Source organism: Triplophysa rosa, unplaced genomic scaffold (assembly GCF_024868665.1).
Source record: "Triplophysa rosa unplaced genomic scaffold, Trosa_1v2 scaffold139_ERROPOS793776, whole genome shotgun sequence".
Lineage (NCBI taxonomy): Eukaryota > Metazoa > Chordata > Actinopteri > Cypriniformes > Nemacheilidae > Triplophysa > Triplophysa rosa.
Genome location: NW_026634143.1, coordinates 135,288 through 161,028, shown reverse-complemented (window position 1 = coordinate 161,028; position 25,741 = coordinate 135,288). Strand labels below are relative to the sequence as shown.

The 25,741-nt window shown below is 42.0% G+C and overlaps 1 protein-coding gene and 1 long non-coding RNA gene across 2 annotated transcripts in view; one reads left to right on the top strand and one right to left on the bottom strand.

The window, feature by feature from the left end:
• Positions 1-25,741, bottom strand: part of espn (espin) — a 41,747-nt gene that overhangs the window by 11,661 nt on the left and 4,345 nt on the right. The window contains 11 exon segments of the mRNA XM_057326873.1: positions 1,238-1,582; positions 3,423-3,568; positions 5,886-5,933; positions 7,577-7,832; positions 9,449-9,610; positions 15,528-15,610; positions 15,613-15,783; positions 17,044-17,275; positions 18,564-18,695; positions 19,705-19,887; positions 20,678-20,864. Coding sequence (XP_057182856.1) covers positions 1,238-1,582; positions 3,423-3,568; positions 5,886-5,933; positions 7,577-7,832; positions 9,449-9,610; positions 15,528-15,610; positions 15,613-15,783; positions 17,044-17,275; positions 18,564-18,695; positions 19,705-19,887; positions 20,678-20,864 — 1,945 coding nt within the window.
• On the top strand, positions 20,874-23,960 carry LOC130549610 (uncharacterized). Its single transcript, XR_008962229.1, has 2 exons — positions 20,874-21,040; positions 23,045-23,960. It is a non-coding gene; the product is annotated as an uncharacterized LOC130549610 (long non-coding RNA).

Sequence of the window (25,741 nt, the reverse complement as noted above, 5' to 3'; positions counted from 1 at the left end):
CTCTTGATTGTTTATTAAGGGCCTCATTGACTAGTCAACATCCACTCAACTTTTATCACATGATTATCGGCTTAAAACACCTACTACACACACAATGAATGAAATGATTCAATTAGCTTTACAAGTCATTTCAACTTACTATTTTACATTTTTTTATGAATTGATGTAACTTACAAAAACTAGTTAAAATGTAGCTGTCGAGTTTAATGCGAATCAGAATGCTATAGCAATCCCAGGACACACACATACTCTTAAAACCTTGAATGCACTGAAAGTCAACAGTGTCTGACAAATCCATCAAAACTAATTTAATATTGTAAAAACGGGACTATGTATAAAGTTGACATTTTACACATAAACCAACCTGTGTTTTGATTGTTAGCAACGGTAAACTGTGAAGTCACAATGTCACACGCAACACAAGAGCACAAGCTTAAAGGTCCAATGTGTTGTTTTCTGGAGGATCTATTGACAGAAATGCAATATAATATCCACAACTATGTGTTCACAGGTGTATACAGACCTTACATAATGAAGCATTATGTGTTTTTTTTAATCTTAGAATGAGATATTTCTATTAGCATACACCGCGGGTCGCCTTACATGGAATTCATGGTGTTGTTTCTACAGTAGCCCTAAATGGACAAACTGCTCTACAGAGCGCGTTTCCTAAATACACTATCTCCTTCTGCAAAGAAGCGAAAACATGACGACATCTTGGTTCTGTGTCAGCCACCGTAGTGCTTCCAAAGGAGGGGTGGAATGAGCCGTTGGTTGCAATTCACAACCTCACCACTAGATGTCGCTAAATTTCAAACACTGGACATTTAACTCTAAACTTATCTACAGATCCTAATGAGAAGCACCTCTAGGGTTGTGTTTTTAGAGGAGGAGAAACACACACACACACACACACACACGTACACACACACACACACACACTTCAGCTGTCCTCCATGTAGATATATATCTGCTCAAACTATTTGAAATCTTAATCATTGTTAAAATCAGTTTGAGAACATTCAACTACAGGAGGATAACTTTGACATCATAAGCTGAGAAAATGCTCTCATTTACTGTACTTCAGTGGAAAAGTCAATCAGCACTAAATCTAGTGTCTTGATGAAATATGACTTGAAATGATGAAGAGTTTGAGTCATTGTGAGTTAAGATCATGTAGACAGACGCAGTGTCTCAGCTTACGTTTGTAATGTCTGACGTTATGATGTCTGCTCACCTTTCTCTTGTTCTCCTCCTCCTCCTGCATCTTCACCTGTAACTTCCTCACCATCACTTGTCTCTTCCACTCGGGGATGGCCCGGCCCTGCTCGTCGTGGGTGGGCACCAGACTTTCCACGTCCACAGCGCTGGTTTTCCTCTGAGCGGGAGCAGCGTTTCCGTTGACGGCGAGGGCGATCTGCTCGGGGCTCTGCGAGCCGGACGGGCTGGGGGGCGAGCCGCCGCTGGCTGAGGGTGTGGGAGCGGGTGGCGTGGGTGGTGGAGACTCCGTTGGCTGCGGGGATTGGGCGTCGTTGAGCTGGGGTTTTGGCAGAGGCTGTGGCGGAGATGATGGACGCTCTCCCTGTGGATGGGTCACAATGAAGCACATGAAGCACATCAACAGTTTTCATTCACACAAAACCCTCTTCATATCAAACTATAGCGATATGTACAAATGTGATGTCACAAACAACAACAATGAGCTTCCAACACAAAACACTGCACTTATTTACCCGAAAAGTTAAAAAAACATTCTGACACCTCCAACTGTTTCATGACTGCTGTGATGTTCTGACACACGTCTGTTTATCAGCTTTGCTTTTAGAAACCCTCATCCAACTGACTGGACTCTTTCTTTTGTTTGTTTGACTAGTTCATCATCATCACGTGGTGTAATAAATCTTGCATGCAGAAGCAACCAGAGAGAGATTTTACTTCGACTTATATACGGACAATTTCGTGAAAATGTCAAAGTTTTTACCAGCGGTTTTTACTCTACTAACAGCACAGATATCAACATTTAGTGGTTCAAATACCCATGTGAGGTCTCTCTTCACGTTTTTAAAGCATTTGTTTTATTTTTAGCGCATGATTTTCTATAGTCAGGTAAGAGCCATTTTCAGGATTGTCACATCCATAACACTACATATTCCTCATAAATGGACACATGAAAATGGATATAAAGTAACTATTTTATGTTCTATAAAATGGCATCCCTTCTCCATTTCTTGGGTATTACTATTATTGCTTCAGGTTTGTGTATTTTAATTCACGGAAATCCTACAAAGTTTAACACATTTATTTGCCTTTTTTAATATAGAAAACTAGTGCATAAATTTATCTTTTTAATGTTTAGACTAGGGCTGTCAAACGATTAATCGCGATTAATCGCATCCAGAATAAAGATTTGTGTTTACATAATATATATGTAACTGTGTACTGTGCATATTAATTTTGTATTTATAAAGACAAAACATACACATACCTGTCTATAAATTTTAAATGTATTCATTTATATTTACCAATAATTGAAATTGTAAATAAAAGTTTATTAATAGTTATATTTTATATTTTTCTTAAATATATGCATTTATGTGTACGTGTTTATAAATACAAAATTAATATGCACAGAACACCAGCATATATTATGTAAACACAAACTTTTATTCTGGATGCGATTAATCACGATTAATCGTTTGACAGCCCTAGTTTAGACTCTATCAACAAGGATTTAATAAACTATAAACATATGGTGCAGTATATTGTAAGACATACATTCTCTGAGCATTTTTATGTCACATCCAGAATGCTGGAATTGCCCAACTGCAAGTTTCTGGATATAAAAAACGTAAACGCTTTCTGACATTTTCTCAATTATGTCAAGTGAATGAAGTGTGGTATTGTTCTACGTTACTGATACGTGTGTGTGTAATGGATTTACTGTAATGAGTTCAACTGTGACACTGTGTTTTCTCTGATATTTGTGCCCAATAATAGAAAGAAATTATTTCACAGAAATATTTCATTATGTACGGTACAGCCACCTTTATTAATATAAACCTAAAGTCAACAAAACTATAAAAGACGACAAACAGTAACAAGGGAATAAAGCTCAGTCAACTGGATGAGGTGCATGCTGGGATACATGTTCAAACAGAGCACACGTATGTTATCAGCCGCCCAATGTAGAAACCTTCACATTTTCTATTACACGTACGTTTGTAAACAAACTCACATTTATATTATATATACATATAATCAAGTGTTGAAATAAAATGAGAAGGAAGTTTTGTGTCTGGTGATGTGTTGGTTTGTCTTCTGGAGAATGAAAGTTCGAATGCAAACACTATGACATCACAGTAGAGCCTCACAAACCCTGTTCTGAGCTGTCATGAAGTGAGTTTTGTGTGTGAGAGACTTACATTAGTCCCCGCTGGGCTGTTGTTGGAGAAGACGGTGGTGTAGCCTTTACTCTGAGAGGTCGGCTTCAAACTCTTCCCCGCTTTAATTTCAGCCAACAGCTGCGAGTTATCTCCAGTGGGGGACATCATGTTAAAGGATTTATTGCCTGAGATAAAGACACAGAAACTGAGCCAGGATGAACGGACCAGGAGAAAGAGAGACAGAGAGAGAGAGAGAGAGAGAGAGCGCTTCTCCCCTAAATATTTAATTGAAAACTCTAGACATCTAAACAAAGGTCTGCAGCACTGAATAACTGGTGTGTTAGCACTAAACATCTACTACTGAAATCAATAAAGCATCTGAGCAAACAAACAGCAACAGGCCTCTCTTCAAGTTTGAAACAGTTCAAGCAAAGAATCTGTAAACACGAGGAGGATTAACGGCAGATTATGATGTGAAATATGGAAATGAAAGATTGGTATTCAGACCCATAATTCACGGACGCTCCAGAAAACTAAAGACCCTCGAAACAATGGACATATTCATACAGCGCTGCAACAAACGACATGAACGTTACATAAACAACAAACAGTCTGGAAATAAAGCATTTCTACTGTAAACACAGCGATGGACTGCTGACAGCTGCAGGTATAAATAGAGCTGAAATCTGTCCTCACCTCACAAACTCTTCAATAACACCATCTCTTTACATTTCACACTGACCAAAGGCAATATTGCTGAAGAAGTGTACATCACCTGCTGTGTGTCAGTGTCCGAAGGTGTGGTGTGACAGCGCTAGTGGGTTTTCATAGCTCTGCTTTACACAGAACTTCAGTTTGATGCTGCTGGCCGAGCTGAGCCGAGCCGAGCGCTTCTCAACAGATCAGCACTAATGAACACTGACAAAGTCCACTCTCTGACCTCTCTCTCTCTCTCTCTCTCTCTCTCTCTCTCTCTCTCTCTCGCTCTCTCAACCTCCTCTGCTTTCTCACATTCAACCATCTTCACACACACACAATGCTGAGAGGATTAACACACACACACACACAGCATCCAAAAGACAAACACGTCCCTCCTGGAAAAGCCGGTTTGCTGGTCTCGGCTGTTTCTAAAACCAGTAAACCACCTCAGACCGCTTTTATTGACCACTACACACCTCTCGACACGCATCACTGTCTGTAATAACACGAGCAGAGGATTCACACACGCCGTCTGATTCTCTCGCTCTTCATTCTTCTATTATAAAACAATCGGTAGTTCTGTCTAGATTTTTGTTGTTTAACAACAAAATGATTTTTTCTTCAATCTAACTGCTAAGAAAACCTCAAATACATCAATATAGTCAACATGACACATCATGAGAGGAATGAGAAACATTACTTGAGATCACTCAGTCCTAAAACAAATCATCACCACACATTACCTTCACATTTCACCTCACGACTGAATATGAATGAATGTGCCTTCAGTAAAGGTGAAGTGCTGTGTGAATCTGAGCAGAATAAAGGCTAAAGATGCTCACAACAGCTGTGCAGATGGACCTGTATCGTGTTCACTGTTTACACACCTTCATATTCATTCAGCGCTTACACAAACAAACACATCACTTCCTGAAACAAACACTCTCTAAAACCTGAAACTGAAATAGTTTTAATCGCACAGCTCCAATGTTGATTTATTACATTCATCATTTTATTTCAAAGCAGAAAGTAAGTCTAAGTCATCTGTCCGCCTCTAAATCAACTTTATTGTTTTCCATCTGATGTCACCAAGAGCTCAGCCAATCACTATACTGGATCACAAACGTATTTACATATTAAAGTCAAAATGGACACAAGTTGTTGGTTTTAATATGTACTGAATGTTATTCTATCGAGAAAACCGAGCCTCTTAAAGCACATCCCTCGAGTTCTTCAAACATTCATTTAGATTCAGTAAGCTCCTGTCTCCAAGTCAAATTCCTTGTGTGCAATAAAGCTCCTTCTGATTCTGAGATGTCATCAGTTCTCAAGACACACATTCAAGTCTGAGTGTTTCTGATCAGAAGCACAGCGGATGGGCCAGATTCTGTCAATCAGAATCATCAATGTGAAACATTCAATTCAGCTGATGGTCAAACACACACGCATGTCTGGTTTACTATCTCCGTGGGGACAGTCCATAGGCGTAATGTTTTTATACTGTACAAACTGTATATTCGATCCCCTATCCCTAACCCTATCCCTAAACCTAAAGATCATAGAACACTTTTTGCATTTTTAGATTTGTAAAAAAATATTGTTCTGTACAATTTATAAGCTTTTGTGCCCGTGGGGAGCAAAATTGAGGTCCTCACACGAGTCCCCATGTGTTGGTGTGCATTCAGGTTTAGGTCCCCACCGGGATATACAAACATGAACACACACACACACACACACACACACACACACACACACACACACGCACACACACACGCACACACACAGAGATGAACGAGTACTTACTCTTCCTCTGACGGAGAGATTCTGGAGCAGGTGAGGGCGACAGATGCGCTTCATCACAAAACATGAGTACACAAGAGTGTGACAGAAGTGAGACAGAAAGTGTTCATGCAAGGCCAGAGACAGACGGACAGACAGATCCCGGGTTCAGCGAGACAGGGAGAGTGATGACAGACACAGAGGAGGACATACAATAGAGAGACCATCCAGACAAAAAGAGAAAGAAAGCGCACACGGACTTGTTAGTAAATGAAACACGGTCATGTCTGGATTACCTGTCTGTCCCTGTACACACACAACCTGTCTTTCTGTCTCTGTGTCTGAGAGAGGAATCACAGCTGAAATGCTTCGACAATAACACCACAGGGACAATCAGGTAAATGGCAGAACACTAAACCCAACGATAGCACGCACACATGCATTTATTTATAGTTTGTGCTGAGCGGGTCTCAGATTTACACTTCTGCATTCTCCAGTGTTCAGAACGCTGCGCGTGTGGCGTGATAATGAGAATGAAACTGAAATGATTTCTGAACACCAGCGAGATCCATTCAGCTGCACTTACTGTATGCCTTTCACACATCTGAAATATTTCAAGACTTCGGATACTTGAAAGCTTTCACAGCTCGTTCGCCACAGAAATCTAATAATCGGATAGTTCAGTGTGTGTCCTCGACGGATGTGTATTAGAGAAGCACTGACCGCTTGAACCATAAACTGTAGATACATGACAACATGTTTTGTCTGCTGTGGCAACGAACAGCACTACAGAGACCACACGGAACCAAACCTGAAGATTCAAGACCACTCACAGCCTTAAAAGGACACTTCACCCAAACTCAAAATTCTCTCATCATTTCTTCAGCCTCATGTCTAACCTGTAGGAGTTTCTTTCAAAAGACTGAACACCATTGACTTCCAGTGTATGAACACTGAGACATTTCTCAAAATATCTTCTTTTGACTCGCATACAGATGAGAGAGATGAAATGATGACAGAATTGAGATTTTTGTCTGAACTAGTCCTTTAAAGGGATACTCTGGTGAACACAGAGAAAGATATTTGGAAGAATGCCTATAACCAAACAGATCTCAACACCCATTGAGTCCCAGAGTTGGAAAAATGACTTGATCATTTTTTTGGTTCTGTTGAATAGTAGTTCTGTAGTACAGGAAACAGTTCTGGGGCACTTTTGACTGCCATTGTTTTTTCCTACTACGGGACTCAATGGGTGTTGAGATCTGTTTGGTTACAAACATTCTTCCAAATATCTTTCTCTGTGTTCATCAGAACAAAGACATTTAGACACATTTGGAACAACTGGAAGGTGAGGAAATGATGACAGAATCTTCCTTTTTGGGTGAAGATTCCCTTTAATGTCTCATTCCTCAGTATACAGCAGTGTGTCTCATGGTGTAAGAGATCAGACGCTGACAGACCGTGGGCTCTTTTGAGAGTTCTTACGGTTGATAAAGATGCTAATGCAGATATGAGAGAATGTAGCGGATCATATAAGTGACAGTGACAAACACAGATGATCCCTGTCACACTCACGAAGAATGGGCACTGATCATGACATATCAATAATGTTTGAGGTGTAAAAAACTCATAATAACAAATATTTGCCAAACCCATGAAGTAGAAAACGAGCATGAAGACCTCAGAGAGAGAGAGAGAGATGTGTCAGTACTCACTGTTGGATGAGTTAGACATCCGGCGCTGGTCAGAGGCGTGTACAGGGGCGGCTGGGGGCGGAGCTGGTGCTGCTGGGGGCAGAGCCGGGGCAGGTGGGGGCCCTGAGGGGAGGGGTGGAGGTGGGGGTGGAGTCGGGACAGAGGAGCTGGTGGGTGGGGGAGGGGGTGGAGGGGGAACGGGCAGATCCTCTGCGGTTCCCGTGCCGTTCTCAGGAGCAGGGGTCGTGTCTGCCGGCTCTTCCACCAGAGCAGAACCCTGTCGACACAACACACACACATAAAGTCTTCAGCCCATCAATACTGTCCTCATAACTGTGATCTTTCAGCAAACTTTGCAGTCCTTCGCCTCCCCAAGCAGAGCTCAACTGAACCGCGGATGGGGGTGTGGCCAAACGTTTGTCCACCAGATGTTCTGGAGAATGTGAATAGTGACAGGAACTTGTGACATGTGCTGTACTAAAGGCTTGCGACTACATGAAAATATATCAAGAAGTCACAACCTCCTGTTTCAATAGAAAGTATCTTCACTTCACTACGCGTGTGCTTGTTACACTTCATACATCACATGAAAATACTGTCAATCTAATTGACCTTGTAAAGATGTTGCTGCTTTTGATGGAACTCATTCATTGCTGCATATTAGTCCAAAGAAAAGAATATTTTTCCTCCTAATACAGACGTTCAGTTTTCACTGATTAGCCTGTCATATATCTCATCAGTGTCCCATAGTCGATTCTTATGACAGATTCTGTGAAATATGTCATACTGTATGACAGACACACATATGTTGTCAATTCTCGTTTTTTTCGTTCTCAAAATTCAGAATGAAAAGCCCTTGGGATGTAACGAACAATCCCCCCGAGCCCGCCCATCACATCACACATTACAGCTGGTGATGAATACACATCATGGGTTTGCTGGAATGGCCGGACATCTGTTGAGTCTACAATCCTTCACAGCGAGAGAGAGAGAGAGAGAGAGAGAGCATCTCCAGAGACCTCCACCCCTCCCGCTGCGTAAACATGCCCTGACCTCTCACCCCCGCCCGCCCAACGCCCCTTCTGCTGGACGCGTGCCGCACATGTGCCCATCGACCCCTCCCACATCATCATCATCATCATGATGACTACCTCAAACATATGTCGGCGGGTCATGAGCCGCGGGGACATCTGGAGCTCCATCTGCTTCCTTTCACACATAATAACAGACTCGCACGCACACACGCACGCACGCTTCCATCATGATTCACTCACTCACTCCAGATTGCAGACATCGCTGCTTCTTAACAATATCTTGAAAATGCTCACGTGAGATTCAAGCTGCAGGTGAAGACTTCATTGAATGAAATATCTGAGAGATTATCGTCTGTTTTGTTTTCTACTGTGTTTGAAGAAAATCCGTGCCAGTAAACGGCCAGTAGTGACACACACACATTGCCGTCAGACTTACGTAACACAACAAGAACAAACACACAGCCCTGTTTATGCAGTGGCTCAATATGTGTGACCACACCTCCACTGCATTTGTCTTGTTCTCTGCATCCGTTTCATGTGAAAGCACAAGAGAACACGTTACAATCTGCACAGATCTTCTGCAACATCACGACGAGCGTGCGTTCACCTGACATCAGCACTTCTGTTGGCAAACATTTGTAACGCATGTAATACACTCATCCGGTTCAACCTGCACATTTTTGGGCCATTGCCTCCGCCTCTATGACTCCGGTCACTCAGATGATATGAAACAATTTGGAAAGAGGACATCTCGTGATGCCAAATGAAATCACAAAGATCCTCACAATGGAAGTGTGTGTGTGTGTGTTATGGTCAGTAAAGTGGCGATTGAGTTTTAGTTATGGTGTGACCGATGTACCTCCTCATTGGGTGCCATGGCTCTGCCGAGGCGCTGCTCCGTACCGTCACTGCCCAAACTCTTATAGTAATCCCCAGTGCTCGGCTGCTTACTGAAGCTGCGAGACTTTCGATTGGAGTCAACTCTTTGCAGTCTGTCGTGCTTCTCGCCAGGATTCTGCTGCTGCTACGGAAAGAAAACTGCGTTCAGTTTCACGTCAAGATAACAAAAACACATCAAATACACTGATATACACCTTTCAGTGTGACACATTTGAGCTCAAGTGCACATAGACTGTGTAAAGAGACCGGGGCTAGCTGTCACACGGGCTATGGCAGAGAGTGATGGGTCATGAGGCTTTCACATGTGTGCTTTCACTAGCACTGGTTTTGTGGGTCAGTTTTACACTCCCGGTTCAAATGATTTCTGAGGAGTTCTCCAATATCATGATAGTTTGTTACAGGTGTTGCGCAATCCCTCCAGAAACATTCAGGCTACATCATGAAGACTCAAAGCTTTGACAGCTCAGAGAGACTAGTGATGATGCTTTGTAACAGTTTCTGTTATCATATTGTTCTGTCATAAACTCTGCTGTCACTGATTAAATATTAAACCCCCACCCTCACCCAGCCCACCAGAAGAAGGGCTTTTGTCATGTGACAGGAATCTGTCAATAGAAATATAAAGAAACCTTTTCACACAAGTCCTTCAATAATCTCAATAAACTCCAGAACGAGACACAATATGACGTTTAGCAGATTAAAGCTCATAAAGCCTCATGTGACATGTGCGGGTTGAGCTGAAAACAAAAGACGTTTCATCCTCATCGTCTCACCTCCAGAGAGTCATGACATAAAGACCTTCAGCACAGTTTCAAGAGATTTCCAGCGCACACCAAAAAAGCCCTGGTTTTCTACTCTTGTTCTCAAGATTTACCTAATGCAAAACCTCGGCGTTTGCATAGTAAACAACATTGCGCAATGCGATTCTTAAACAAATAATCTCACAAAATAGACCAGATAAAGCTACTGTGATTTACAATGTTATATAAACAGCACGACGACGACAATAGACTTCATACGAACACCTTTATTCTTATTGTTCATATTATATTTTGGCTGATGCCTTTTTCCAAAGTGACCTGAACTTTGCATTCAAGAAGCCCATATGTGGTATTATGGTATGGCTCAGTTCTTGAGTGTAATGAATAATGTGAAACCCGAGTGTCTTCCTGAGGGAAACGGCTGTGTGAAAGCCTAGCTGACCTCTATACAATGAGACTCATTTAAAACCTGCTGAATATTTCAGCATCAGTCACCAGTAGACGAATCCTTCAGCTGTGCAAGAGTCCCATCACATCACAGCAACAACACAACAACACATCGCTTAATTCATTCTGCATGATCTGCATCTGACTGAAAATTACACAAAAACACCATCAGCCGCTCTAAAGCCCATTGTGTTATTTCAACAAAGCCACGGCAGTCTTAACTGTGTCACCATCAGAAATGCATCATTACATAAGGCTGAATGTCAGTCTTACCCGCCCGTCTCTCTCTCTCTCTCTCTCTGGAAGAGCTGTGTCACTTCAGGTCTAAAGCCGGTGAAAGCACAGGTGTCTCATCACAAGAGCTCCATTCTGCCGAGCGTCGCTCTACCTGCGGCTGCTTTGACTCGCCCCGCCCACTCCAGCCCCACAATCACATCCCCGGGGGGAGGGGGCGGGGCTTCACAGGCTCACCTGTTATCCAACCACAGGTCAGAGCGCTCGTGGTCTCTTACGCAAAACACTGTGACACAGCGGCTGCTCATGGCTGCACCGGCTCGTCTTTCTCACCCGACCACGTTATATACTGTACATCCACAGGAATCTCACCCATACACAAACCACACAACACACGCCCCGTACACAAACCACACAACACACGTCCCGTACACAAACCACACAACACACGCCCCGTACACAAACCACACAACACACGCCCCGTACACAAACCACACAACACACGTCCCGTACACAAACCACACAACACACGCCCCGTACACAAACCACACAACACACGCCCCGTACACAAACCACACAACACACGCCCCGTACACAAACCACACAACACACGCCCCGTACACAAACCACACAACACACGCCCCGTACACAAACCACACAACACACGCCCCGTACACAAACCACACAACACACGCCCCGTACACAAACCACACAACACACGCCCCGTACACAAACCACACAACACACGCCCCGTACACAAACCACACAACACACGCCCCGTACACAAACCACACAACACACGCCCCGTACACAAACCACACAACACACGCCCCGTACACAAACCACACAACACACGCCCCGTACACAAACCACACAACACACGCCCCGTACACAAACCACACAACACACGCCCCGTACACAAACCACACAACACACGCCCCGTACACAAACCACACAACACACGCCCCGTACACAAACCACACAACACACGCCCCGTACACAAACCACACAACACACGCCCCGTACACAAACCACACAACACACGCCCCGTACACAAACCACACAACACACGCCCCGTACACAAACCACACAACACACGCCCCGTACACAAACCACACAACACACGCCCCGTACACAAACCACACAACACACGCCCCGTACACAAACCACACAACACACGCCCCGTACACAAACCACACAACACACGCCCCGTACACAAACCACACAACACACGCCCCGTACACAAACCACACAACACACGCCCCGTACACAAACCACACAACACACGCCCCGTACACAAACCACACAACACACGCCCCGTACACAAACCACACAACACACGCCCCGTACACAAACCACACAACACACGCCCCGTACACAAACCACACAACACACGCCCCGTACACAAACCACACAACACACGCCCCGTACACAAACCACACAACACACGCCCCGTACACAAACCACACAACACACGCCCCGTACACAAACCACACAACACACGCCCCGTACACAAACCACACAACACACGCCCCGTACACAAACCACACAACACACGCCCCGTACACAAACCACACAACACACGTCCCGTACACAAACCACACAACACACGTCCCGTACACAAACCACACCACACGTCCCGTACACAAACCACACAACACACGTCCCGTACACAAACCACACAAACACAACACACGTCCTGTACACAAACCACACAACACACGTCCCGTACACAAACCACACAACACACGTCCCGTACACAAACCACACCACACGTCCCGTACACAAACCACACAACACACGTCCCGTACACAAACCACACAAACACAACACACGTCCTGTACACAAACCACACAAACACAACACACGCCCTGTACACAAAACACACAAACACAACACAAACCACACGTACTGAAAATACTGTACATACAAGAAATCTGTCATCTTCATTTCGTCATGTTTTGTGTTCATTCTAGTCTAGTTTGTGTTAAATTTCAAAAGAAACTAACCTCCGAAATGACTCTCAAGTCACTCAACAACGATGTGAAAATGATTCCCTCATATTCCTTTTTGAACTGATCCCGAAATACACGCAAATCATTTGTAATGTAGTGTTTAAACATAAATATGAAATATTGTTTTCAAGATCGTTTTATTTTGACCGCTTTGCGCTCTTTTACAATTTTCTGCAAATAAATGCACAATGAAATTGGAATGGAATTCATTGGAAGTGTGTTCTCTGGTTCACAGAATGAAATGAAACTGAAAGTATTTTTGGAACTGATAATGGGGGGGACATGAAGATGATGATGTTGTTCAAGTGTTACAGAATGAAGTGCATTAAATCAACAGCGACACGCATTCAGAGTCAATGCTGGCCTAATATGGGCCTGTGTTAATAAATGATGTGGTATTCAAATGTGCTGGAGCTGGACAAACAAACTAACCAAGAGTCAGCTCAACTAGACTAAACACAGCCCTCGTGTGCGGTTGCTATGCATGCTTGTGTTGCCGGGGGCACCGGACTGTGAGACACCCCTCACAGACTGATTTATAAAGACCCAGAGAAAGAAATGAGAAACACTTTCCCGTTGATAAAGTGACGTCAGATATAAAACACAGCATGAGAGTTTCTGGAAGGTGGACGTTTGATCTAGATGAGAGGAAACACATTATTGACACACAGCACATGTGTGAAAGGATGTGATGAAACACTGGCTCACGCTCACCTGTGACTCTCTGACCATAAAAGGACAAGCAGAGAACAGATGTGAGACGACATGACAGTAGAGCCGTCAACATCACGTTCAGGATGAACTACTGTTCATGGAATTATATGAAATATATCAATATTATTCAAGTTGCAGTAAAAACAATCATTGAGAATAATGGAGTTACGGGGTTAGGGAACAACAGTTTCTACTCTATCATTTGATTCAAAATGAACTTCAATTACACGTGATGTTTTTGTGTTTTCTCCTCACGTGCGTTGATATGAAAAGTGATGTTTCTCTCCTAGAATGTGAAGAAGACAAATGTAGAATTGACTGACTGAAGTTATATGGGAGTGGTTTGCATGTCCCGGCGCTCACCCGGGATTTAAAGGAACAGAGGACATTTGTCTATAGTTTGTGTTGAATGAAACAGACTTGTACTGTTGGGAACATTTGATGCCCATTTCTTGAACGTCTTCATTTCTGTAGATGTAAATATTTTGCTCCTTCAAATATGCCACATCAGTAAGTGAATGCTTCTGAGCCTGTACACGCCACATGACAGACAGGTGGAGGTCATTCTGAGGGTCAGAGAATCAATCTGTGCCATAAACATGAACGTGCCGTATAAAACAATCAAAACTGGAAGAGCTAGTATGAATTATCAAGCCAGCATGAGCAGTGTGGAACATGATAAGCCCGGTTTGTTATGGCCGTCTCCATCAAAACAAAATCTCAACTGAGTTACAAGGTCTAAATCTTAAAAGCAAACAAGCAGACAACAAGCGCATTATGTTCTCTTCAGACACAGTTGAATTGTCAGTAATGTTCTTGTTAGCTGAGGGTTTCATTAGATAAATGAACGTCAGGTCCATCACGTCCAGCATGAATGGACTAATGGAAGACCTCATTAACAGCCACACAAAAGCATCCAGTGTGTGTGTGTGTGTGTGTGTGTGCGCGCGCGTGTGTGTGTGTGTGCACCTGCTCTGGGCTTTGTGCATGAGCAGCGCTGGTTTCGTGCGTGAGGATGAAGTTTGTTGGCCGGGCAACAGAAAACACATGACTGTGTGTGTAATGAGTGTAAACTGCAGTCATTAGACCATCTTGTGTTGTTTTATCTCACACCTGCACACACGCGTGTGTGTGTGTGTGTGTGTGTGTGTGTGTGTGTGTGTGTGTGTGTGTGTGTGTGTGTGTGTGTGTGTGTGTGTGTGTGTGTGTGTGTGTGTGTGTGTGTGTGTGTGTGTGTGTGTGTGTGTGTGTGTGTGTGTGTGTGCTCATGCCTCATTAAAACAACAGAACGTGTGTTCATTAGATGTTTCAGTGTCCACTCCTCAGGGATTGAGGTGTTATTATGAGCTCAATCATCACATCACATTACTTCTGATTCTGATATTATTATGTTTCTCAAGCATTTGAAATGTTACTAAATATCGTCGACATTCATTTGATGCTTAAAAGTGTCTATATGAAGCGAGGATTGGAGAAAGTGAAAAAGTTTCATTCTTCATAATATTAAGTGGATGGGCCACCATAATAACGATAAAGAAAAGGGATGAATGTGAACATACAGTCTCTTCTCTTATATTACATTTCATGTGTGTGTGTGTGTGAATGCATAGATTACCCCCTGTTGTGTATCTGAATACAACAAAATAAATGGGCTGGATTCACAAAGCATTATTATTATTATTAAACATTCACAGGTGTCTTCTTTGATAAGAAAAAGTTACAACTATTGTGTACTCCGGAAGCACTGTTATTTCAAAAGAAAGAACACGTTCTGCTGTGACTCCCTGTCTTGTTTCTGCTGTTGTTCTGACAGCTCAGTGTTTTATCGCAGATACGAGCAGTATGAAGAAGTCACGACGTGGCCTACCTCTTTTATTCCTCCGTCATTCTCCACTCGCCGCAGATTCCTCTTCACCTTCAGGTACTCAGCGGACGCCGTCTCGTCCTCCTCGGGTTGGGTGGGGGGGGCAGGTTTGATGGAGGTGGGGGTGGGGGGAAGGTGGGAGGGGGCGGCAGGTGTGCAGGTTCCGTTACGTCGGGGTTCAGCATGTCCATATACGCCTGCATGTCTGTGATGACTGAATCTCCAGCAGCTGCCATCAAAACACAATCACAACACCATCCTGGAACAAACACCACATCTACATCCAGAGATTCATTCACACTCATCATACACATCAGCTTAGAGAGAGCAAAGTCTATCACAAACACCTGCAGTTTAGCTATTTAAAGTAGAGAAAAACATTCTCTCATCATTTCTGTCTTTGCAAATCTGTACGCGAGTCAGTGGAACACAAAAGAAGTTATTCTGAGAAACGTCTCAGTGGTTTGTCTTCGTACAATGGAAGTCAATGGAGTTCAATGGAGTTCGATGATCAACGTTCTTCAAAATATCTTCTTTTGTGTTCTGAAGAAGAAAGAAACTCATACAGATTTGACATGAGGATAAACAAATCCTTTTCGTCCCTTTAAGAAAGGTGTTTATAGTATACGTATATGCTTTTGATGTTACATATCTACACCTTCTTAATAGGACTACTTTTACAGATTGGAACACGAGGACAGGAATCACACAGCTGCACAAAGAACAGAACGGATGTTCATGAATCACGTGAAACAACAACCATATTTGATATATCAAACTGATCTGAGGGTGAGGTGTGATGTGTGTGTGTGTGTCCACTAGAGGACATCAGTGTGTACTCAATGACTTCTGCTTCAGTGAACACATACATGACAAAACACACATCACCACAGGTACTCATTTATCATCCAATCTATCTAAAATGTACTGATGTATTGCGATGATGTAGGATCTGCCGTCATCCTGACATTCACGCATTCCCTGCAGCACGTCAAACTGCAAAATATGACATTCTTACGAAGCATTTTTGTCTTGTTTTTAGTCAAAATATCTAAAACTTCTTAAATCAAAATACAATTACTTGACAAGAAAAGTGACCTAAGATATTTAGTCTTGTTGAATGAAGTCAAGTAAGTAAAATGAAGTAAGTTTATGGTAAAAACAAGCAAAAAATATCTGCCAATGGGGTGAGAAAAATAAACTTGAATTTAGTTTGACCTTTTTCTCATGTACCTAATTCAAGTTAAGATTGTTTTGGCTTGTTTTTACCATAAACCTACTTAATTCTGATATTATTCTCCTTAAAAAGAGACCAAATATCTTTTCTTGTCAAGAAAATGCACGTTGAATGTCATTTTCTGCAGTTTCATTCTTTAGGTTTACACCAAATCTCTTTTCATGGCATTGCTGTTCTTGGCACAAGCACATTTTTGGGCAGCGTGTTAAGTCTCATCGCACTGTAGCAGGTGACAGCACACATGAAAGATGGGACAGTGTGACGTCTGTGTGTTTGTCTGACCTGCAGGCGCTCGTGAAGGAGGCGAGCCGTTCCTCTTCTCTCCAGTGCTCGTCTGACTGCTGTTGGCTGAGTCGTAGTTGGACAGCGAGCTGGACGGCGAGGAGACGTGGAAGCGGCCCGCAGGAGGGGCAGCGGTGTGCAGGGTGGCGTTGGGGGAGGACAGACCTGAGTCCGGCTGCTTGTACTCCAGATCTGCTGAAGGGTCCCGGGACAGCACACGATGCTCCACGCTCTGAGAGAAACATCACACTTCTGTTCATTTACATCCAGAACATGACCGAGACAACCCGTCTGTCTGAAAAACATCTCTGCTCAACAGTGGCGCTTGTGACCAGTATATGAGCAGATGTGTTCTTACAGTAAGTGAGAGATCAGTGGACTAAAATAATCAAAGTCTTTTGGAATATGCGGATTAAAAAAGAAGAAGAAATTCTCTGGTGATGTAAATGTGTTTTATAAACCTGCAGCAGTATCTCAAACAAAACCTCCTCCTGTATTAAACATGAACACGCTGCTAACTCAATGAAAGACATGCTGTTTACACACCCATCTCTTATGAAACACTCGGCCACTTTCACATTCAACTGATTTACGTGAAACATATTTTGCATTACATTTGACATGGTTTTGAGTCCCTGAACGTGTGTTTTTGGAAGTGAACGGAAAGCGTTCTCATTACAGACACCAGAGACGTGTTAAACCTCAGACCTGTGTTCCCTACAGACACGCTTAACGCATTCTTTATTCATTATTCATGATGGAAGATGTCAACTGTGCATAATCTGAATTAACTCTGTCAACCCATGATAAAAGCGAAAGTCACATTCGATACCTCCAACAGCTTCATAAACATAATGTGTTCATGGACATCTGTGGATTAACGGAAATCTCTACCATCACCAACTGTGCGTGTGTGTTTGACCTGGTACGGTATGGGGACAAAATGTCCCCACAAAGATGGCAATATCCAAAACCCTTGTCCTTGTGGGGACATTTTTTGGTCCCCATGAGGAAACAAGCTTATAAATCATACAGAATGAACTTTTGTGAAAATGTAAAAGAGCAGACAGTTGTGTGTGATTGTTAGGGTTAGGGGGAGGGAATATGAGATACAGTTTGTACAGTATAAAAACCATTGTGTCTATGGAATGTCCCCATAAAACATGGAAACCCAACATGTGTGTGTGTGTTCATGTTTGTATATCCCGGTGGGGACCTAAACCTGAATGCACACCAACACATGGGGACTCGTGTCACTGTGGGGACCAAAATTGAGGTCCCCACGGGCACAAAAGCTAATAAATTGTACAGAATAATATTTTTTAAAAATCTAAAAATGCAAAAAGTGTTCTATGATCTTTAGGTTTAGGGATAGGGGATAGAATATACAGTTTGTACAGTATACAAAACATTACGCCTATGGACTGTCCCCACGGGGATAGTAAACCAGACACGTGTGTGTGTGTGTGTGCGCGCAAGGGTGTGTACCGCGTTTGTGAGTGTGTGTGTTTGGGTCTAACCATGTTCTCAACCGTTCGGAGGTACTTGGCACACTGGTGATGCCTGTTGTACTCGGCCAGATCCGCCGCTGAGAATCCATCCTGGTCTCGTATTCCCAAATCCACTCCATTCACCACTAGAATCTGACAACACTACAGAGAGAAACAGCTCATCATTGATTATCCCTGCAGCAGAATATCATCAATATCAAAGTCATCACACCCAGAAAACTCTGGAAACCTCAACCACCTTACAACCACTCAGAATACTCTAGTATTGCTCTGGCTGGATGTCCAGATCTCAGTGTCATATAGAATCATCATGTGATTCAGGGTGTAAAGTGAAGTATCACCGTGGCAACAGCCTACAGTAGCCCCCCCTATGGTAACGGTGTATCAACATAACATGACAGAGACACGAGGCTGCTGGACCCACTCTTATATTTAGACAATATTGCACTAGAAAGAGTGTGATGCAGAAATAAATGTTGTCCCATACTTGAAGAGTTGACTTTGAACGCAGGACATGTGACAGTTGAGTGGTGTGTTAGTGGTCTGTAATGAATGTCTCGGGGCAGAGAGCGAGAGACGATAGAAACTCATTCTCTTTCATTCAGTACACTGATCCTGTTACTGCCGCTGCTTCACACTCACTTCACACTGTCTTCTGATCATCACCAAAGGAAATAACGACAACAAACTTTACACAATTAGCCTAAAACTGCTACAATCTATTGCTATACACACACATAACCAGTGATTACTCGAGAATACTTTTGAAATCTATTGTTTATTACATAAAGTCTGTGAGCTAGTCATTTTTGTGATTTGCTGTTTTCTAGATAGCATTCGTTAAAACTAAAATCTCGACGACGTCTATATAATGAGTGATTAAGGTCATGTCAAAGATTGAAATCATAGTGAAATTCATGTTGGAACTCAAACTGTGATGCTCATGATCTCAGAATTCGAGACTTTAGCCTGGATGTCACAGATGGGCTCCGTAAGCATACAGTTTTGGGCATTTTTGTAACTTTCACATATATTTTAGCTTCATCTCAGAGCAGGTGTGTGCGCTTTCTTTCTCCGTCCTATTAAAGATGATTTAGAGAGGGAGTGAAGCAGGGTGGGTGAAATACCGTAGGTCTAATATTACACAGACCTCCAGTTCTCCGTTCTCAGCTGCGTCATGAAGAGGCGTTCCACCCCAGCTGTCCATCACCATTTCTCCTCCGTGCAGCAGAAGCCAGCTGAGAACTTTAGTGTGTCCACGACTGGCTGCGAAGTGCATGGCTGTAGCTCCATCATTATCTCTGTCAGTCAAACTGATGTCTGTGAAACTCATCTGGACATAAACAACACAAACCTTTCCTGTTAGACAGTGTAAACCTGTCAAGAACAGCTAGTTTCTCAAGCACTCTTGAGATTTGTATGTTTCATTAGCGGAGAGATCAAACTAAATCACACACACCAGTGATTTTATATTTCACGGCTCTGATTTAAGAGTGGTAAATCACGAAATGACATTCATTTTAAAGGAACATTTCACCCAAAAATCTTCCCCCTTGACTTTCCAGAGTAGAAATAAAAAGGACTCTGGTCAAGTCAATGGCGACCATCTTTGGGTGAACTATTCCTTTAAGTTCATTTCAGTACCTGTGAGCTATAAAAAAGCTGTTTAACAGTAACTGTGGTGGTGATCTTGATCAAGTCAAGTTTATTTATCCAGTGCTTTTTACAATGTTGCTTTGTTTCCGAGCAGCTTTACGTGAAAAAAAAATAAAACACAGAAGAGGAAAATGAGTGTGCAAACAGAGAGGACCCTCCTAATGAAAGCCATGTTAATGGAATTTGCAGAAGACAATCTAAGATCAGCAGTCTCCTGGTGAGCAAGCCATCACGGCACGGTGGCGAGAAAGCAAAACTCCAATGAGGAATAAATGGAGAAAAAAAACACTCGGGAGATAGCGGTCTCAGCTGGGAGGGCCAGTTCTCCTCTGACACATTACAGCTGCACTCAGTGATTTTTCAGTAAAACTGACTGAGTAAATCTGTTGTGTTTGAACTGAATGAACTTTCCTTCAGAAAGCAGAGAAATGCTGTAGTCATGTCATGTCATAAAGCTGATGTCTCACCAGCCAGACGATGACGGTGTTGTGTCCCATCTGTGCGGCAGCGTGCAACGGGGTCATGCCATCATTGGCTCTGATACTTGGCTCCGCCCCGCAGTCCTTCACTAAATACTGAACCACCTCCAGGTGACCCTCCTGACACGCAAGATACAGCGGTGTGGCACCGTTCTTGGTCTGAAAATTGACAACTCTAAACAAAAAAAACAAACAGCATTGGGGAAATTATGAGAATAAATGTCGTTCAATGTGTAGTCCAGAAGACGAGAAAACAAACAATGACATCAAGCATCTGCTTCATCTCTGAACATCTGAAGAAATGAAGTGATTCGCATGTTGGATGACAGGAGGATGAGTAAATGATGACAGGTGAGGTATTCTTTTAAACTGATCTGAGCGTAACTGCTGATGTAGTGTAAGATGTGTCAAATACAGTGTTGGGCAAGTTACTCTGGACATGTAATTAAATGACTGATTACTGCTTTAGTTAGAGCCAGCGTAAGTTATTGGTCTCATTACTTTATTTCAAAAGTAGTTAGTTACACCAATAGATACATTACTACCCCCCACCCCCCGTCAAAAAACAAAAGAACCTCTTTAGCCTGCTCATGACTTAACTTCATTGGGAAGTGCATACTCTATCTCGCAACAAACTAAATGAAGCCTGACTTTTCTTATTTTAAGAAATTCTTCTTGCTTATTTCATAATAAAGCCTGTCATACCGCCTGCCTGCCGTAAAACATCCTCACTTCTCAGTGTGAAGAAACTACTGGATTACAGGATGCTGAACACAACATTGCTCACAGGTGAACTGAAAGCATGTGCACAGACGCATCTAATGGTAATACGGATAAACAAGATGAGTGTATGTGTGTGTCAGATCTTCCCTGAGAGTCTCTATAAATACAATAAAGCTCAGCTTTATCTGGACATGAAGTGAGTCTCTTAAGAGGATTAGTGCCTCTCAGCTGCAGGGGACGACGGAAAACACATTGTTGCTGATTATTCTCTGCAGGCCAGCAGCATGTTGTCATGTGACCAGTGGAAAATCCCTCACGGTGACATTCAGGAACTACACATTATCTTCAGTAGACTACAGTAGCCATGGCTCAGAAGTCCTCACTAGCTTACAGCACGTCTGTGAAGTCACATATGTTCAGCATAACACCACCGCACTGCTCTTACATCCTCTGATGAATATGTGTCAAGTATGAAAAAAAGAGTTTATTTGCAAAAACAGACAACTCCGTGAAAAATAATCATAATTAAAAATCATGCTTTTATTGTTTTTTAGTTATTATTACTTAAACAAAACAACCCAACTGCAGTTTGATTGATATTTCTTGGAAACATTTGTAAATAAAAATGTAATTTTAAAAATGGATTTCGTTTTACCTGTTTTTGCAAATAAACTCTTTGTGTGTAATATCATTCACGCAATATCACCTTATGCAACAATGAACGCACAAACTGATATTATAACATGGATTTATTACTATTATAACTTTATTTAGTGTATATTTGACGTGAAATGTTTCACTACTAGATACGCTAGATTAATGAGCGCTGATGAAACGACAGCATGTGTTTTTCAGAGAGAAATGTGATGTTGAATATTTCAGACAGGAAGAGGAATTCATGAAGGGATCAGTCATTAGGAAGTGATCAGACGTCTGAATGTTTCATGAGTGTAACTCTAACAGACACATGACTCTACAGCGCACACACACACACACACACACACACACACACACACACTGATGCAGCATCTAGCAACTGCACTGAATCCTGCTAGCAACCACATCCGGCTACACATTACCACTCAAAACACATTAGAAAACACCAGCAAGCACACAGAATATTTTGTTTCGGACCCGTTCTTCACTGAATATAGAGAAGGAACATTCGAATCATCATTACGATAGGATGAGAAATCATGTTTATGTTGAAATCTTCACTTTATTGTTGCTTGACACAGTCCTGACAGCTGTTGCTCCTCCTCCTCTGACCTCAGTGACCTTTACACGTCTGAAAATGAACATATGCAGAGTTTGGTTCCAAAATGAGATAACGGTTTTTAAAAATGTTCAAAATCATGTTTTTTATGAGTTTCATGTTTTTATTGTGTTTCACTGGGTTAGCAAGCTGTATTATGGCTTAAATCAAAACAAACCAACTGCAGTTTGATTGATATTAATTGGAATGCATGATAAAAACATGATTCTTGAAAAAAATCTAAAACGGAGTTCTCATTTTGGAACCAAACTCTTCATATACTGTATGACAACGCATGTCAGTCAGTCTACTTCAGAAGATGCTGCAAAGAAAATATCACTTCTTCTGAGTGTTTGTTCTGTTGTGTTCTTCTGTAGCAGGTCAAAAGCATTGCTTTTGTAACGTCAGAGGAACCAGGCAGAGAAGAGGATCCAAGTGCAGCTTTGAATTTAATGAAATAAACAAAGCCAAAAACAAACCAATGTGATCCACAGACCGCCGGCAGCACAAAAACAAAGCCCGATATACAAAGACCGACACCAAACAAAGGAAACACTAGGGCTTAAATACATAGAAACTAACAAGATAACAAGACACACCTGGAGGAACTAATTAACACTAAAAACTACAAAGGACTACAAAACATGGCACAGAACAGGAAGTAACAGAAAAGTTCACCGACACAGGGGAAACCCGGACTGGGATCGTGACAGCTTTCTTCACACATTTCAAGAACACGACAGCTAAAAAATAATTCAGACTCATCCTCACTTAATAAAATAGCACTAGCATGAATAGGCATGGGGCGGTATGAGATTTTGAAAGGTATGATAACCTTTCGCAAAAGTGTCGCGGTTTCACGGTATTGCAATTACAACACTAAAATGCGTTATTTTCAAATGTCTACATATACAAACAACAACTTTTCAACTGGACACAAGGACATTTTATTTTTAACCGACATCCATAGAACATATATGTCAGGTAAAAATAAAGCCTTGAAATGACTCTTTCAACAAATGTATTTTTGTCATAAATTAGGCCTTAACATCCAACATTGCATACCTTAGAAACGGTATCACAGAAAATGTTATACCTTGAAACCGGTATTCGGCTCATGCCTAAGCGTGAACCATGTTTATTATGGTACACGCTTATGAAAGTGTCTGAGCCGCATTTGAAACCATCTGTCTGATTTTTGTGTGTTTAGGTGTGTTTGTGTTATCATCTTTATGGCTGTTTTGTCTTTTTTCTAACATATCTGTCATTAAAGGTGCAGTGAGTGATTTCTGATATTTCAAACAAACTCTTCCCTGCCCTCAAATAAAACAATCCTCACCCATGAACCCATTTTCCTTACACTAACCCACAGCTTTGCTTCAGACGACTCAGATGGATCACTTTTAGGATTGCTATCCAATAACTAAAACCAAAAGAAATTGTAGACCATCCAATGGCGCTACAAAGACAAGGTCAAAAACCTTTGGTCAAAAAGTGACAAAAGTGTGAGTCAATCACAGGACCATTTTCATCCGTGGGTGAACGATTCCTTGAAGCAAAAATAAACGATAGAGGAAGATGGCAAAACTCTTTTAATGTAAGCTACAGTACATATCACAAAAAGCACATCACCCCGTGTGAATTCTCTCTGACTTTATAAGTGTCCAGGATTTGACCATCGAGATGGTGTCTGTAATCTCTCTCTATCCACACACATGAGTTACTATATATGAGCACATCATTCATGTGGACTCATGTCATTAGTGTTATCAGCTGAGGACCGTGACACGTCTGCCGTCATTAATCCTGACAGCACTCATTCTTCCTTCACAAACTCATGAGTCTGAGCGCAGTCGATAAAGAGACACACAAAAGACAAACAAACACAAACCCCTCAGTTACAGTTACACCTCCACAATCTTTATATCCTGTCCTAGTGTAAATCTACATTACTGAGAGAGAGAGATGACGTCATGAAGTTCAATCTGTGTGGTGTTGTGATAAACTCTTATCTCTCTCAACACAATGACCTCTACTCAACAATATCTGTGTGTGTGTGTGTGTGTGTGTGCGTGTGTGTGTGTGTGTGTGTGTGTGTGTGTGTGTGTGCGTGTGTGTGTGTGTGTGTGTGTGTGTGTGTGTGTGTCATTAGTTTATCTCTGGTGTGACACTGACACCAGTACACATGTACACATCAGCAATTTCACTCTTTGTCCTCTTTCTGTCCAGTCTTCAGCCTTCATGAATAAAATAATGTCTGCATTTACACTTTTACTGCACTGAATATTCTGTTTCTTTAACACACTTGTGATGCTGTGGACGTGAACCACACCTTTAACTGTGTGCCCTGATGAAGAAGTCAAATATCACTTTGAAAAGAGATAAAACCAAACCAGTGTCCAGAGGAGAATGGTATTGCTCACGGTTTCTCTTCATATCTCAGGAGATTTGACGGAGTTCTCAGTTGAGTTTTATGTCAGTGTCAATTTAGTTTGAAATGTTTCTCCTAAAATTGCTGAGAAGAAAATAAAAACTGAATCAAATTAGAGCGTAGGTTTACTGAAAATAATGAATGTAGATTGTAGAGGCGAAATCTGGATCTGTGTGCATTTCTTCTGAAACTCTAATGACAGAGACATTTCTCAGATTTCTGACAGAAATATCTGAGACTTCAGCAAAAGTTTCCATTTGCTCTCATTTTCTCAATTGATGTCTAGGAGAAATAACTGAGATCTAAAAGAGATCTGTGGTTTTTCATATGGGTGGCACCTTTGAAATGGTCCATAAAGCAACCAGAACACTGCGGTTACCTCCCAAACAGCACTTTTTCCATAAATCAAACACTAACTGTCTATGTGTCACACACTGCATCTCTTTCCAAAAATACTCAAATCTATTAGAAACCACTAGTTTATACCCTTTAAAAATGAATGAGTGCTTTATTTCCATGACTTTCCTAAATGAAAGATTTCAGTACCTTGAAAGCTTTTCTGTGATCATAGGAGTCCAGTTAAACAAAGTTCCAGCAGAAATATTGTACCTGTTGACGGGAGTTTCAACTAAAACTGCATTAG